The following is an 18,139-nucleotide window of genomic DNA, read 5'->3' as shown; positions in this document are numbered from 1 at the left end:
TCAATTCCATTCAGAGGAAGGACATTTCATAATCTACTTGTGGCACTCATGAATTATGAGATTTTTCTGAAGGATTAACATGCTATGAAGTAGCTGATAAACAGGAAGAGGCTGATTAGTCTAGCCAAAGATATACGTATACAGAGACAGATTGATGGACAGCCAGAAGAAATAACAAAACAAAACACATTGTTAAGATATCCCCCAACTCCCCCTCCATTAGTCATCAGCCTTAACTGAAAGTCAAAAATTACTGCTCCGTGGGTGGACAGGTATATATGAATCTGTTGGGAGTAAGGGACAATAAAACAGCTGCTGCTGTGTCTCTGCATACTAATGTTTGTTTTTAATATGTAAGAATCACTGCTCTGGCTGTACAGCCACGATCAAAGGGTGAAAAGAATGGCACTTGCTTCCTGAAGAAGAGATACTGCTATACTTTTTGCCTTTTATACTTTTTTTTGGGGGGTGGAAGAGGGGGGGAATTAAGTGCAACATAATCCTGGAAGGAAAAGGGAAAAATCAGACTTATGCTTCTTCAACTCAAATGTAATAATTTATTTGAGAGAGAACTAAATTTTCTTAAAGAAAAATAATTCAATTTACAGGATAATTTTTATTCTATTTACTATGCTGGTTGTCTTAAGCAGACTGCTGCATTAATTTTGTCCTTCATTACTTGTTGTCTACTTGCTCTATCTTTGGGTGACTCTTGAAGGAATATCTGCTTTGAAAGATGCAAGGAAGACTTAAAAAAATATGCATTTTTAATAAGCTTATATACATTTAGAATAAAATACTAAGTATCAGTTTATAATGGAATCTAGTAGGCAGATGAACCATTGTTACATGGCATACAGATATTATGGCATCAAATCAATGAAGTAAGTGAAAATATGACATGATACATGAGTGTAAAACAAGAACTTGGGTTGCTGTTTATTCCATTAGTAACCAAAGGATCATATTCTTGAGAGTGGACAGAAATGAACTATAATGAATTTCTAAATAAGCACTGAGTCATCTCCCATTCATAACTACTTTGCTAAGGATCACACCAACATAAGTCAGACACAAGGAGTGGGGAGAGATCAAGATATCTTTATCTGATAAAAGATTGGGATAACTTTAATCCACTTATTAAGCAAAAAATGTTTCAAACTATTTTTATGGAATATAGCATCTCCAGCTTTCAAAGTATATAATACTTCGCCAGCAAGTAGTAGCAATAAAAAAGAAAAAAAGATGTGTTATAATAGAATAATTATTATAAAGCAATTATATAATTATTATAAAGAAAAATGTACCTGGCTTAATGTCATTTATACAACATAATCACTGTGATTTTAATTAATTCCTATTCAGTTAACCAATATGGTCTTTATACTGAAATTTCCTGTTTTGAATGTCAATGGATTTATTACCATAGTGAAGATAAAGTACTGTGAAGGCATTTTACAATAAAGGGCCTCTATCTTACTTATAATCTCAAATCTGAGAGCATACAATCTCATACAGTCACGCACCCATATTACAGAAATTACAGTAGCACAAGGCAAATATACCCAGCTTCAATAGTGCTCTACCACCTCTAGTGATTAGACTCTCTAAAACTCTAAAACAACAAGAAAACACATTATTCCCTTTCCTTAACGTTCTTGACAAAGCTGATTTGTTGTTTCCCGGAGAAAAAAAAATTATTTAAAAATGATGACAAATTTACTTAATATCTTTTCTTTCCAGTTACAAGAGGGTATGCTCGCTAAAAGCTGCCACTTAATAGTTTTTAAAAGTCTTGTAAAATAATGGAGGAAAAACAATTCAGTTAAACAATACAGAAAAAACTCGACAATTTATGCAGCTGCTATAAATATCAGAAATGCTTAGTAAACTTTCATGCGTGCCAAGAAGCATAATTTTAACAAACTAGATTGGCAGCATGACTGATTCCTTTACAATATGACATCTAATTATCTGTTTCAGCAAAGTTTATATTACATGTTGATGTTGTGCTTTGAAACAAACAGTAGTTCTTTTCTTATTGAAATGTAAAAAAAGTCTTGGAAAGATCAGGCTGATAAAAAAGTTAAGGGTGTCACACCAGAAAAACAGTAACCAATCATCACTAACATAACACTGTTCTTTTCAAATTAATTTCCATTAAAAAAAACTGAACAGCAGGCACAAACACAAAGAAAAATCATTATCTTGCATCCATGAACTCTATAGCTGAATCACTTGACTTACCTGCCACTGTTTCATGAGCTCCCGAACACCTTTTGCATCCTCTAGTATCCTTTCCTTGCGTGTAGCATCTTGCAGGACATTGGCTGTCGTCTCTGCTTCCGTAAGCCAAGCAAGGAACTTTTCCAGATCCAGGTAGAATTGTTGCAGCAGCCTTAGAGCTGCTTCTAGTGTAGCCTCACGCTCGTTCACCCTGTACAAGTACAAACAGTCAATGCAGCACTTGTAGGAATCAGGACACGTATAGATCATTTAAAAAGAAAAAAAGTACCCTGACACACATGTGCATACACATACATGCACCCACACTGTGGGTATTCAATATACTAATCAAAGGGAAAATCTGTCAGTAAACTACTGTGAAAGACAACACATAAGACTGCATTATATACTACTGTGCATCTCCCAGCCAACGTTCCTCTCCCCCTTCCTTTTTAAGAGATGGTATTACAGTAGCATTTTTCAACCACAACAGACAGGAAATGACATTACTTTGGTAGGGAACACTGAAATACTGTACCTGAAATGTTGGAACTCAAACAAATCCAGATTAATGCTTTTTCTTTTTTAATCAAAGCTTTTTTTCCTTTTTGGTTATGGGTCATGAACCTGTTACTCCCAGCTAGCTTATTTAATTTTTAAAAGCCACAAAAATAGTTCCTGGTCACTGAGCAGTGAAGGTAATTACAGTAATTGTTGCTTACTGTAAATTGCAAGCCTTGAGGGCTGCATTTCTCACCATGTACCCTAATAATGCAGAAGATTTTCAAAGAGACACATAACAGCTCCAATCTACAGAAAGTCTGGTGCTAATTATATAATGAAACAGCAAAATAAAGATCAGTATTGAGCTTTTTAATAAAAAAGGACAATTTGGAAAACCAAAGACTATTTATCTGCCCTTGGTGAAAACCTAAACATCAGTTTGGTAGAGTATAATATTCAAGAGCCAAGCAGTCCTGCAATGGAAAAATGCATAGGTAAATTTTCCATGTTCTATCAGAATCAGCATGCAATTTACATGCCCTAGTTGTATTCATGCATTTTGGCATTACATTTGAGCTCAAATGGATTTAAAAAACTGAGCATTAGAATATGACGCATTGCTCATTAATATGTGATTGTCAATAATTATGCAAAACTGTAATTTATTTCAGCAGTAACTTTATTATGGGAAGTGCATATTAGGCAATAAACAACTCCTGCAGGGCTGGTGGCAGCACAGCTCACGAATGAACTGTTTATTCATCATGGCTTGTTTTTTTGCTGAGCACACACTCTTCTGCAGTACAGTTATTGCTATCATATGGGATAAAAACCTTCTCGCTTGTCCTCACAGCATTAAGTTGGAGTGTATGGAATAGGCTTAGAAAGTGTCAACTATTTACAATGAAAGGGTTGACTCTAAACATTTATCATCTCATAAATATACTTTAAGGCCTGATAAGTGAACACTAGGTCTGCATTTGGATTGGCTAAGGGAGTTAAGCCACTGGCCTCTTATACATCAAAATCCTGTGGCTGGGGAGACTTGAAGACAATTGTCCCAAATTATCAGCTCATCTGTATGTGAAGGCAGGGAGCAGAATTCAGTATGAATTTCTTTTCTATCTGCAATTAACTTCTCACTGTGTGTATCCGATTGTGGGATTTATTTCAGGAGCTGCACTACTCAATCACGTGTTCAATGTTCAGCTACTGACTAGTATCAGACTTAGCCAATTTAGGTCAAATTGGTATATGAAACTTCTGTCCCAGGTCCCCTCCTGGTTCTAGTTAATTCACCATCCCCCAGCATCCCAGGATGCTTTTCAGTCCTGGGCTGTGCTACCTGCTCCAGTGGAGCAGGGTTAGCCCTGTCCCTCTGTTCTCTGTAGCCAGAGCACTATCACTGCTCCACCTGGCTGAGAAAGGGGTGTGTGGGAGGGGAGGGAACTGGGCTATGGACACCAGCAGAGATTTGCCTGGGGGGAGGGGAGCAGCCCCTCTCTAGCCTATATGGTATCCCAGCTGGGGTCTGCCTGGAGGGGTCAAAGCAGCCCCTGACAGGCTTTGGCATGTCCAGGCCCCAGGCTGGGCTGGCACAATGAGGGGGAGTGGGGTTTAAGCCCTCTTTCCCACCTACACAGGACCCCAGCTGTGGTCTGCCTGTCAGGGGCTGCTCTGCTTGAGCAGGAATGGAGGAAAACCCTTGGAGGGCTTCTCTCTCAGCTTCCCTCCCTTCCCTTTGGCAGCGACTGGAAAACTGGAAGGTGTGCTCTAGCACCTTCCAGCTTCTGACCTGAGCCAGTGTAGGCATGTGACTGGATTTCCAGAATCAGAAGTGAATGTCTGTTCACCTGCTTCTTGGTTCAATATACACAGTTTAGACTAATCTGGAAAGATTGAATTGATTCAGCCTTGGGTTTTTTGACCGTCTGTATTTAGCCTGAAAGCCCAGACGCAAAGACAGACACTTTATGCCCAAAAGCTTGCCCATCATCTCTCTCAACTATATAGTTGGTACAATAAAAGATATCACAAAACAAAAACAAATGAAGACAAAACAAATCAAACATAAAAACTACCTTGTCTATGGTACTCAAAGTCAAATAGTTACTTATTAGTCTTTTGGTGTTACTTCACTCTCTTTTTCCCGCTAATTCCACATTAAATACCTCAAGTTAAAAAACAATACTGACTTCTGGACCTCATCCTGCAAAGACTTGTGTGTGTATATGTATATATGTGTGTGTACACACATATACACGCACATACAGCAGATCAATCTATTAGCTCCTCAAATGTCTTCTGAAATCTTAGGCATGGGTATCCTTCTAAGAAGAATCTAAGAATTCTAAGAATTGGAATGTCAGGAGTTTCAATAAGTACACAGGCATGCCACACATGCATAGTTACTAGGTGCAATAGAAAAAGGACACATACATATACATAGATATATTTATATGATATACACACACACACATGCTATATATAAAGATATATAGTTTATTAGAAAAAGGGTATATATTTGAAACAGGTTTTCACTTATAACTCATCATTGATGTGTTCAAGTGTTTATGTTTTAAGTGCTTGCTTAAAACCTGTTAAACTATTCATAAATGAGACACTGTGCCCCGAAGGATAACTCCTGTTGTGCAAAAAAAGGAAAGTCACAGTTTTTTAAAATCTAAAAGTATCACAAAAATAATTTTGTATTTGCAGACCACCAAATGCACATCTGCACCTTCCTGAAATCTCTGTATTGCGTCAAGTATTTTCTATCCTTTAGAAAGTGATCTGCTGGAGTTACAGGAGGGTCTCAAAAATGAGGAACAAGTCAGTCAGAGCTTTACATTTAATATATGTTAATGAAAACAATAAGATAATACATCACATTTGACTGCTAAAACCTTTTGCAGTGTTAGACAGACCAATGGAAAGCCTATATTTCTGAAGGCTAATATATTGCAAGTCTAAAACAAGTGAACACCAATTATCCACATTTTGCAAAGAAACTCAAAATTTCTGACAATCTAATCATCAAATGCATCAGTGACCCTCCTGTACCACAAATGTAATATGGGTAACTGGCATATGCCAGTATTTCTACCTTGTTTCCTAATGTGAATAATTAAAACGTTTGCAGAGATTTCAGTATGGAATGATTTCAAGGATTTAGTGACTAGGGGCATTTGTATATGCCTAAAAAGAAGTGGTGTTTTTTTAAAACCATGTTGGAGCCCAATCCTTACCTGCTTCTCCAGTGGCAGGGAGGGGATAGCGAGCTGCTGGTGGGCAGAGTGGTTCTTGAGTTCCAACGGGGGGCTGGTGCTTCCCTCCGCAGCAGTGGCGCCCCGCCGCTCCCCAGGTGGACCCTGCCCACAGTCACCCAGCTTGGGCAGTCCCAGGGGTACTGCAGCTGTGGAGGGAAGCACCGGGTCCCTGCACAACTCAGGCAGGCAGGCTGGCTCCGGGAAGGCGGGGGAAGATGAAGCTTGTTGCTATTTTGTTTTTCTTCTGTGGAGTCCGCCTTCCTGGGCTGCTGCTGGGGTGCCTGCACAGCCCCTGAGCTGCTCAAAGCCCAGAGCTTCCCTCTAAGGCTGTAGGGTAGGAAACTAAAACTCCTCAGAGATATTTTATTTTGCAGTGCCCAAAAGTCATTTAAGGTGCATTACGCTGCCGAAATGTGCTACTGTGGCTGGAATTAACATGCAATATGCTGCTGAATGTGTAAACTGCAATGCCATTAAAGCAGTGCAAAAGGCATTTAACCTACTTTAAACCTGCTTGAAAGTGTTGTCTACAAACCTCCTAGTTATGTAGAATAACCCAGTTTAATTCATTTTACACACAGTGTACATATATTTCATAGATTTCATAGACATTTGGGCTGGAAGGGACCCCAGAGGATCATCGAGTCCAGTCCCCTGCCCCAAAGGCAGGAAGTCAGCAGGGATCATAGGATCCCAGCAAGATAAGCATCCAAATGTATCTTGAAGGCGTTCAAAGTGGGTGCTTGAGCTGCCTCTGGCGGCAGTCAATTCCAAACCTTGGGGGCTCAGACAGTGAAGAAATTCTTCCTTATGTCCAGCCTGATTCCGTCGCAGCAGAGTTCGTGACTGTTTGGTCTTGTCATTCCTTGGGGCGCTCTGAACAGACGTTCCCCCAGATCCTGGTGGTCCCCCCTGATAAACTTATAGGTGGCCACCAGATCACCCCTGAGCCTGTGCTTTTCTAGGCTGAAGAGTGCCATAGCTCTCAGCCTCTCATCATAAGGTCTGTTTTCCTGACCTCTGATCATGCGTGTGGCTCTCATCTGCACTCTCTCAAGCTTCTCCACATCCTTTTTGAATTGTGGAGCCCAAAACTGGACGCAGTACTCCAGCTGTGGCCTCACCAAGGCCGAGTACAAGGGGAGAATGACGTTCCTGGATTTGCTTGTGAAGCATATATGGATGCAAGCCAGCATTTTGCTTGCTTTACTAGCTGCAGCATCACATTTAACACACATGTTCATCTTGTGGTCAGTCATGACCCCCAAGTCCCTTTTATCTGTAGCAGCGTAGCACAGATGAGCCTATCAGCATGCTGCAGGTTTTTCCTTCCAAGGTGGAGAACCTTGCATTTTTCGGTGTTGAACACCATCAGGTTCTGATCCGTGTATTTCATGAGCCTGTCAAGATCTGCCTGGATCACCCACCTGCACTCAGATGTGGATGCTTTACCCCAGAGTTTGGTGTCGTCGGCAAACTTGGCCAGCCCGCTTCTGACACCAATGTCCATATCATTGATGAAGATGTTAAACAGTATAGGCCCTACGACAGAGCCTTGAGGGACCCCACTGGTGACCGCACACCAAGACGATTGGCTTCCATCAACCACCACCCTCTGGGTCCTGCTGTGGAGCCAATTCCCCAGCCAGCAGATCATGGTGAGGTCAAGGCCAGTTTTGCCAAGAGGTGATCATGGGATACCAGATAGAAGGCTTTTTTGAAGTCAAGATATACGACATCATGAACAGAACCAAATACCTAAAATAAGTACCTTGCTTTCAACTTTCTTCAACTATTTGTTTTGTCAGTCTTTCAAATGCAGTAAACACAAAGGTTAAAGGAAAGGATTAAAAACTTTGTGACAGAATAATTTTGAATGACTGGAGAAACAGCTCAAAATCCAGGTTAAGAAATAGAAGAACCCCAAACCTCTCCAGGATTTCTGGTTTGCTATGGAAGTTTTGTTGAAGCACAGAACTGCAAATGAGAAAAGTCCTTGATATGCTCCCTCCCTATAACCCAGCAGGCAGCAAGCTATGAACATATGAAAGGGTAAAAGCAAAACACAGCACAAACAGCATACTTCCTCTGGTTTTCTTCCTGGTTCAGGATCTCCCTCCTTTATACCCATAAGGACAGCTCAAACTTTATCATGGTCTAAGTGTAATAATGAGGCTCATTTGCAAGCAAAAAGTAGGGTTTGTGCCCTGGGCCAGCAGGGATTAGGTTTTGCTATAGAAAGAGAGACTGGCATGGCCAATAGCTATGGGCTCCTATGGTATACAGGGAACCAGTGGCCTGGGGATTAACCCTTTCACCTGCCCCATGCAACCACCACTGAATGCCATGCCTCACAGACTTGTATGTGTCCAGCTTTTCCAAAAAATCCCTAACCTGTTCTTTCACCACTGAGGGATGCTCACCTTTTCCCTAAATTGGGCTGCCCAGTGCAGTAGCCTGGGAAGACCAAGGTTAAAAAGGAATTGAGCATTTCAGCTTTTTCCTCATCAACTGTCAGTAGGTTGCTCTCCCCATTCAGAAGGGACTCACGTGTTCCCTGACCTTCCTCTTGTTGCTAACATACTTGTAGAAACCCTTCTTGTTCCCCTTCACATTCCTTGCTGCATGCAACTCCAGTTGCGCTTTAACCTTCCTGACTATCCCTGCATGCCTGAGCAATATTCTTATACTCCTCCCTCGTCATCTATCCAAACTTTCACTTTTTGTAAGTTTCCTTTTTGTGTTTCAGCTCACTGAAGAGTTCTTTGCTAAGACAAGCTGGTTGCTTGCCACATTTGCTATTCTTCTTGCACATCAGGATGGTTTGTTCCTGTGCCCTCAGTAAGGTTCCTTTAAAATATGACCAACTCTCCTGGACTCCCTTCCCAAGGGATCCTGCCCATCAGTTCCCAGACGGAGTCAAAGTCTTTTTTTTTTTCCCCTGAAGTCCATGGTCCATACTCTGCTGCTCTCTTTGTTTTGTCAGGATCCTGAACTTGATTATCTCATGGTCATTGCTGCCCAAATTGCTATCCATTTCCCACCAATTCTTCCCTGTTTGTGAGCAGCAGGTCAAGATGAGCATGGCCTCTAGTTGAACTCTCCAACACTTAACTAGGAAGTTGTCCCCATCACTCACCAAAAATATCCTGGATTGTCTGTGTGCTGCTGTATTGCCTTCCCACCATATATCAGGGTGATTGAAATCCCCTACGAAAACCAGGGCCTGTGATCTGGAAGTTGTCTGAAGAAAGCCTCATTTACTTCATCTTCCTGGTCTGCTGGTCTATAACAGACACCCACCATGACACCATTCTTGTTGGCTTTCCCTCTGACCTTAACCCAGAGACCTTTACCAGGCTTATCTCTATACTGGAGCTCTGAGCAATCATGCAGCTCTTTTACATACAGCACAACTCCTCCTTCTCTTCTTCCCTGCCTGTCCTTCCTGAACAGTTTGTACCCATTCATGACAGTGCTCCAGTCATGCAACCTATCCCACCAAGCCTCTGTTATTCCAATCATGTCATAGTTTTTTGACTGTGCAATGACTTCCAATTTCAATTCTTTCTGCTTGTTTCCCAAGCTCCGTGCATTTGTACACAGACACCTGAGGTTTGACTGCCCTACTTTACAGCTGTAAGAATGAGGCCTCCCCTGTTGCCCTCTCCTCCTTGTGCTTCCTCCGGGTCTCCAACTTCCCCACTTGCCTCAGGGTTTTTGTCTCCATGCCCCGGCAAGCCTATTTTAAAGCCCTTCTCACAAGGTTAGCAAGCTTGTCTGAAAAGATGCTCTTCACTCTCTCCATCAGGTGGAACCCATCTCTTCCTAGCAATCCTTCTTAGAACAACATTACGTGGTTGAAGAAGCTGAATCTATGCTGGTGACACTACCTAATGCAGCTATGCACTGACCTGTAGGATGTGTCTACTCCTGCCTGGGCCCTTCTCCTTGACCAGAAGGATCAAGAACACCATCTGTGTCCCCATTCCCTTTGCCCTTTCACCCAGAGTGCTGTAGTCACTCTTGACCTGGTCAGGGTCACTGGTGCCCACATGGCTGAGAAGCATTGGGTAGTAGTCAGAGTCTTGGTAATCCTTCTGTGACATCTTGGATCCCAGCTCCAGGCAAGCAGTATACTTCTCAGGACAACAGGTCAGGCTGGCAGATGGATGCCTCCATCCCACACAGAAGGGAGTCTCTAACTACCACCGCCATTACTTTCTCTTTATGGCAGTGGTCTCAATTCTCCCCATCTTGGAGATTCTGGCCTGGCCTTTTCCACCAATGGAATGCACTCCACCTCCTTTCTTGCTAGCGCTCCATATCTATTCTCCAGGCAAACCACTACAGATGGGGATGATGACTTCTGCTTGTTGCCAGAGGTCACAAGCATCCAGCTTCCACACCCTTTTCCTTTTCCAGCACTGCCTCTGCAGTCCTTCCTGGAATCCATGGAACATGGAATTGATGTAGTCCTCATGGTGGACTGCAGCCTTGCTACCTCCTCCTGTAGCACTCTTGTCTGCTCCCTGAGGGAAACCACCAGAAGGCACTGTTCACATTGCAAGCACTCTCCCACCTGCCTGACACTGGAAGGAACCTGCAAGTCACAGTCTGCACAACACCAAACCAGGACCTGGGAGAAGCTCTGATGGTGTGTGGTCCTGCTTGGACAGACACCTCACAGGTGCAAGCAGAGGAAGAGCTGGAAGTGGCAGTGGCTCTGGGACTGTGATATATTCCAGCAATCTGCCTGGGTCTTCTAATCACTGCCTCTCACTTCCTACCCCACTTTCCAAACAGACCTTCGTTAACAAACTCCTGTGTATCTGGACTGTTTGCTGTTCCTTGATCCTAAAGTGTTCCCTTTTCCCTAAAAAAACTCTTTACTTTCATCAAGCTTCAACTTGTCAACTGACTGGTGAACTGCTTGCAAACTGCCCTGTTCGCTCTACCTGGTCACTTGGAGTGTCTCTTTATATTCCTCTCCTAAGTGTGGCCCAGGCACTAGCTGGAACTGACTGTCCCCCTTCTAAAACCACCCCTTTACTCTCAATTCTCCAGGTGTCAGACATCAGACCAAAAGTGAGTCTGTTTTTGGTGGAGAAGAAGGTAACTTTGCCCATGGGCATCTGGGCCTTCCCCAGCCACTGCAGGAGTGGGGCGGTTTCCTTATTATACTGTTGGGCCTCAAGCTATGGAAAGCCTTACCACCATGGCCAAAGTTCAGGGCTCTTAAGCCCTGAAGAGACTGGAGGAGGCTTTTTCCCTACATGGTATTTAAGAGTCCTGCACAAGAACCCCATGCATGGGGCTGCAGGTAAGGGTGTCTATATTGCCATGAAGGAAAAAAATCTACCATGCTGTGGCACTTCAGGCTGGCTCCCTCAGCCCCACGTGTGGTGTGCTCTGAAGTGCCATGGTCATGGAAAAGGAATCACCGCCCCCCTCACTGCCCCACAACTGCACACTAAAACTCATGTTTGCAGCCCCATGCAAAGGGCAGCAGTGCAGGTCTTTTGAGTGCCCTGTGGCAGGAGGGGGGATGGACTCTCCTCCCACATAGCACATTAAACCACACACTTTCAGCCCCACAGTCAGACTAGCATTTAAAACCCAGGGGCTGGCTGTGGGTAAAGGGGATTGGATGCTGGGAAAAGGGGCTGGATTTTCTAGCCCCTCAGTGATCAGGGGGTAGGAGTTTGCCCTGACTTGGTCTGCAGCAGTAGCAATTGCACAGGAGCAATGCATCCTGGCATGCCAGAGGTCAGTGAAACAACTCCATTCATTTAAGAAAACTGTATAAACATTCATTCATCCACTTTAGCTTAATTCAGAGATGAGTTAATCTTCATGCCACAAGGTGCCACAAGGAAATTTGCTCCATGCATGCCACATTTGCACCAGTTGAACTCTTGCAAATATTGTTTTTCAAGTAGATTAACTGTAAGTCATCCAGTTTAAATGTACTGCTTGTACATAGAGCATTCACTCAACACCCCCTAAGGCCTAAGAGCTCTTCATTCAACAGTCCTAAACTTCATACAAGACAGAGAAGGTACATGAGAGAAAGTCTAGGAGGCAGAGCTACTAATATGTTTATCTAACTCTCTATTAACTGTACTTGATTTGCAAATCACTTAATATTTTTGTCCATCCACAAAACAGCAATTGCAATATTGATCTATCTTACAAGATTTATTTTAAGTCTTAACATTTAACGAAAGAGTTGAGATTGGTGAATGACAGACAGCATAACGTGCAAAGCATATTTTACAACAAGCACATTAACACAGAATACATATGGAACTATCCTGAAGCCTAATGAACATCAAAAATATTCAAAGAGGACTGGCAGAAATTTATGAAGCACAGGTGTTTCTTTAACTGTGATATAGTGGAGGAATTCAGAATGTTCAATGGTCTGCTTAATCAACTTCCATCTGTGTACTGGGGTGGTCTAATGTTATCACACTGGGTTGTAAAATAAAATGTGTTAGATTACTGACTGCCTCTGTGTCTCTTACAGATTTTATTTCAACGCTGGGTTAGCTCCTTTAATAAAGTGCTCTTTCTCTCCTTTGCTATTGCTATTCAGTACAATTTGCAGAAAGAATTACCCAAACTTACCTTTTCTGAGACTGATCTCTGGGTCTTAGACACACCCCTTTTGTTTGGACGAAGGATAAATAATTGCAAAGCCATACAGAAATACTTCATTCTTGTTGCTAGTGCAAATATAAACTCTTACTAGCAATTTCTTATGCTAGTATTTTAACTACACTTGCATCTCTAAAGGAAACATCAAAGACATACCAAAAGAATTAATTTCAGCTAGGATGGGGATTTAAGGAGAGTTCCATCAAAGAAAAGAAAATCACTACACATTTTCCATTGTGCATCCTAACCTAAAATCTCAAAGATTATTAATATTGATTTATTCTGGGAGCTCAGGATTCTTCTGCTGAAGATTAACATTTAAACTAAGACTATAGTATTTTATCAAGGTGATAAACAAGTGACTGGTGGAATATTTAGAGATTTTCTAAGTAATGACCAATGCACACTGAGCACAAAAACCCACTTTAGAACATATAATGAGTGGGCACTGACCCCTTCTGGCACCATGTTAACTATGGCCGAATATTTGAAGTTTGGATGTTCTCTGTCCCAGAGTATTAGACTGAAAAGAAGTAAATATTTACATTTGCCATTGTTTTTCAGTTCTCTGCTCAGATACATTCTAAATTATATTCTTAAATCAGCTTCACGCACCACAGATTTGATTTTGTTTTTAAGGCACTGACTTTTTGTTAGGAACAAAGCTGGACAAAGGAGGAATAAGGATATCCACACAGGGAATTATTAGGTCTTAATTTCACAACTCAACTTATTTTAGATCACCTCCCCATACCAACAAGCCCTAATAATGAGAGACTGATGTCAATATGACTAACATATTCCTCCTCTGTCATTTCTAAGCCAATCAGTATATATGTAACCCTGGGCACAACAGTACCCATGCCCTCACCTGAATAACAGGATCCTGGGTACCCGGTAGCCAGTGGCTCCACCCAGCTCCCTGGGTAGCTGCTGCAGTGTCCCCAGGCAGAGAGCCCCCTCTTACAATCAAACAACCTTGCAGATGATTATAAAACTATTTACAGGATTTAATTATTTACAAGGAAACATATAATTAATAAATAGAATAATAGCAATAGAATAAATGTTACACCGCATGACCTAGTGATGGTGGCTTAAGGGTTAATGATTTTTGGATACACATTACATTGGGGGAAGGTATACAGATTACCCATGATAAATAAGGAACCAATAAATAAATACATTGATACTCCAAGTAATAAACCATCAAGACCTTATTTATACAGTCTATAACTTGTACACTGTATACTGAGGACCTTGTGTGCACTGCCCCTAGCGGAGTGTCTCAGGGAGCAGGACTGTGTCTGTACCCCCGCATAGGATCTGTGGCTGTCCCTGGTGCTGGTGTCCCTCGCATGAGCTCCAGGGGTCTCAGTGCAGCAAGCGGTGGCTCCTTCCCTGCATTCCCAGCAAGAGAGGTGATTCCTGCACAGACCCCTTCCCTGGCTCAGCAGGGAGCAATGTCTGGGCTGCAGGTTGTAACAGTTTCCCCTGCCCAGCACAACTTCACAGCACCCAACAAGTGCAACCTCGCCCTGGGCCTTGCCTGGCCTGGGGCTTCTGGTTGGCTGGAGCAGTCCCTGCCCCTCTAGCCTAGGGCTTCCTCCAGCATCTGAGCCTGCCCCTCCCCAGTGCTGTCTTACTCACAGGGGAAAAGCCAGGGCAGTCTCCAGCAGTCTCCCCCAGCCCTGCATCCCCCTACGCTGCTGTGCTCACCCAACCACACAGGGGCTTGCAGGAGGGTCTTCCCAGGCTTGGAGTCTCCTCATAGGCAGCTCCTCTTTTGTGCCTGCCGCAGCAGGGCTCAGAGGGGAAAGGTGGGAGAATGGACACGGTGCAGCAATCTCGAAACAGCCTCTTGCTGCTACTTCTGCAGAGCTCTGACAGGGGCTTTTGGAGGTGCGGCCATGGTGAGATCCTTTCCCTGGTCTCCAGCTTGTCTCTCATCCCCTCTCTCTTTGCCCCCCCCTCCACCCCTCCCGGGGAGCTTCCCTCTTTTAAACAAGCCTGCCAGCCAATCCCAGGCCAGGACTCTTCCCAGGATTTTGCTAACGTCTTTCATTCAAACCCTGCTGGTGTTACATCACTCCTCCCACTTCCAAGAGGGCTACCTCCAAAACAGCTTTACTCACCCTCAGGGCAAACAGTGTCCCTACTGGGAAAAACTCAGCCTCTTTGCACTCTGTCCCTCTGCAGGGCAGCCCTTCCTATTCCTTCAGGTGGGCCCATTTTTAATGCTGCTACATATATTTCCAATATTTTCCTAATAATCACCCCTACAATATATAATTGTAATGGTGCATCTGTCCCTTTAAGAAAGCACAGCTTCATAGCATTTGGACAGGTGCTGGAGCATCCTTCTAGAAAAGCTCTCAAAAGAATAAGCAAGGGACGAGGAAGCAAGCTGTGTAAGCAAAACAGTTTGTTACAAGGAAGGGCCAGGCTGTGTGCTGGGGCCAGAGCCAAAGGGCTCCTTTCTAGTGTCTGGGATAGGGCAGAGGGGCTTGGTTTTGTTCGGGTTTTTTTGCTTGCTTCTCTGTTGCTTGACGACTGCATTATTTGGGAGGAGTTGCTGAGAAGCTCCTTGGGGAGCAGTGCTTACCTGCAGAAATGAACAGGCTAGGCCACCTACTCACAATGGTCTTTCAGAGTGTGTGCATAACTGTAACCACTTCAAATTCATAGTATTCTCAGAAGAATGAGATGACAAGTACATTTGTAGAGATTCACAGCATTTTGTGGATTTGTTGTTATATCTTTAGTGGCAACCATGCCCTGATGTTTGATTATAAATTAGTCAAGTTTGACAGAGCTTAATGAAAACAATTATGTAAATCTTTCTGGAGTACTGATGATTGTTTCATTGCACACTCATTTCCTTGCATAATCCACAGTAAAAATGTCAATTTATTTTAATATATAGAAAAATGCAGAGTGAAAAGTAGGTCAGTTTCTCATACATGAACCTCCAAAAATGAGGCTAAACCACTGAAATGGTCTATAATGATCTATATTGAAGAACAGAGCTGGAATTTTGCAACAATTCAGTCTTTGAGAAGAATTCTACATGTTTTTGGTGAGAAAGGATTACTGAGATAAGAAACTTACCCTATTACTCAACTTATTTTTGTGTGAATTTAAAGAAAATTACACAATTTTTCAGTATTAAAAAAAGGAGCTGGTTAACTGGCATTCTGTTGTTTCAAGTTAACTTTTGGAACTTTTCTTAATGCTAACTATTTAAGAGATATAAATAGTAATTTTACTTGTACTTTTCATTATTTATTCCCTTTTGCTTTAGGGACAAGCTCAGCATTTGGCCACAACCATGCAATGACAGTGACTTACAAAGGATGCAAATGACAATAAAATTTGGTGTAGGCTTCTCTTGCCAACATCTGGCAAAAATAACAGAAACAGATGGAGAGATGTTCACAGAAGTCTGAGTTTGGAAAGAGAGCATGGAAGAATTCAAATTGTTTTAATATTATTTTCAAGGCGTATATCAGCCTGGAAACATCTAATAATCTAACAATTGTAGCTGATGAAGCAGCAAAAATGAGGGGTTGCTAATGTCACAGTACTAATGGTTTAAGTTTAGGTAAGTGCATATTCAGTCCCAAGGTTATTCACAAAAAAGGGGCATACTATATTGATACCATCTTGGTCTCAATTTTACCTCTACCTTGCCTTCTATTTCCTCTCACAGAATTTGGACACTGAGGGCAAGTGTAGAGCAGAAGAAGAGAAGACGAAATGGGAAAACAAACATACAAAATATTTTTTTCTATCAGATGGTACTCTCAGCACAGAAAGAAAGAACAATCTTAGAAACAAATAAAAATGGAGTAAAGCTAGTCAGCTAGGAGGCCATCTAGTTCTGCTGCAAGCAGGATCATTGCTGAGTACACCATTGAGGCCAATACATATCCTTGAACAAGAAGAATGCCGTCTCAGAGACAGTCAGTGAAAACTGATGTTAGAAGGAGAGAAGAGAGCTGCAGAGAAAGCAGTTAAAAGCATGCAAAAAGGCTTAGCCTCAGAAAAAAAGGACTTTCTAAAAAAGGGGCTTAAAACAACAAAGTGAGGACTCAACCCCAGGTGCATTCACTGAGCTCTGGGCACTATTGAGAATCTGCCCCTACTCTTTGCGGTAAAGTAAGATATAACTTTATCAAATATGTGCTGAAGGAATGACATTGAGGCTGCACTTGTGTGGATTCATTCAAAAAAGGCTGTTATTGTGAGCTTCCAGACATGACCCTGAATTGCAGAAGTATTTTACATCTCAGTGAGTACCATATTTTCATTCAACATACCCCCAAATAAAACACGCACCCTGGTTTTGGAAGCCAGAATGTAAAATAAAAGAATTTTTCAGAGCCATGGTTGAATGCATGATGTAGAATAAGTTCACTTGGGAACACAGAGTTATTGAGGACATGTCTCATCAGGAACTTCCTTGTGTGGCAGACTGTCTCCTGCAGTGCCACACTTCCTGGACACACTATATTTCACAGAGGACTTATTTTACATTGCAAAAGGGTGGGCCCTGGCCCTTGCAAATGGTAGTAGCAAGATTGTTAGGGCACCTATACACGAGCAGCAACGCTGCTCCGATGCACTGTAATTACAGTGCATCGGAGCAGACTTGATTAACTGAGTCTGCTGGAGCTTGGTAATTACTGTGCTCCAGCTGTCTCCAGCATCTAGTGCATCAGCATCCCCACACTTCAAAATGGCAGCAAGGGCACTTTATCTAAAGCTTATTGAAGCAGATGCATGAGATGCTCCAGGCAATTTAATTATAATGGGTCTTGGAGCTATTCTAATTAAAGTCCTGTCCCCCCACCCTTGAACACATGTATAAAAGCCCTTAGCTCTTTACTGTAATTAGTTCTTTATATAAATTGCTGTAAATAAAGTGTTGCTTCTACATCACAAGACTCCTCAAGAAAGTACCAGCATCTCACCTGCTGCTTTGGGCACAAGCTACAGTGCACAGTAGCCACGGCAGTGAAAGAATTAACACAAGACTGCACCCCTTCAGTTTGCTGAGCAGATGTAAACAGCAGCCATCTTGACACCTGTAAGGCATGCATGCATGCATGGTGTCTTCCAAGGAAGAAAAAAGCTTCAAAGATTTCAAAGTAACCCTCACATAATTTCATATAAACTCAATGTAGTTAATAATTCCATTGTTAAGTCTTGCTTTTCTGTCCTAATGTCACTGAAAGGGTTAGAAATGCAAGGTCTCCACAGACTATGAGAGTTTTGAGAAACTGTGTATAAGTGACTGGGAGGTGTTTGGGAAGTATGACACTGCTTTCAGAGTGGAGGGTGTCAGGATATCAATGCCCCGTGTCCCAAAGTCTTGGATCAAACAAAAAAACTGAATATGAGAACATACCCTAGAATTTCAGAGCAAGAAACAGTGACTATAGTCGACCCTGACACAGTTTCCCGGGGAGCAG

At 42.4% G+C, this 18,139-nt stretch overlaps 1 protein-coding gene across 7 annotated transcripts in view; it reads right to left on the bottom strand.

The window, feature by feature from the left end:
* The window catches only part of DMD (dystrophin), a 2,140,576-nt gene that overhangs the window by 407,891 nt on the left and 1,714,546 nt on the right, over positions 1–18,139 (bottom strand). For all 7 annotated transcript variants that reach the window (XM_090061814.1, XM_090061802.1, XM_090061811.1 and 4 more), the window contains one exon: positions 2,248–2,437. In XM_090061814.1, coding sequence (XP_089917940.1) covers positions 2,248–2,437 — 190 coding nt within the window. The remainder of the gene's footprint in view (positions 1–2,247; positions 2,438–18,139) is intronic.

This window comes from Crocodylus siamensis, chromosome 1 (genome assembly GCF_052110815.1).
Source record: "Crocodylus siamensis isolate JL-2025a chromosome 1, ASM5211081v1, whole genome shotgun sequence".
NCBI classification, from domain to species: domain Eukaryota; kingdom Metazoa; phylum Chordata; order Crocodylia; family Crocodylidae; genus Crocodylus; species Crocodylus siamensis.
The sequence above is the reverse complement of the archived record's forward strand: the minus strand, read 5'-3'. Positions and strand labels throughout refer to the sequence as shown.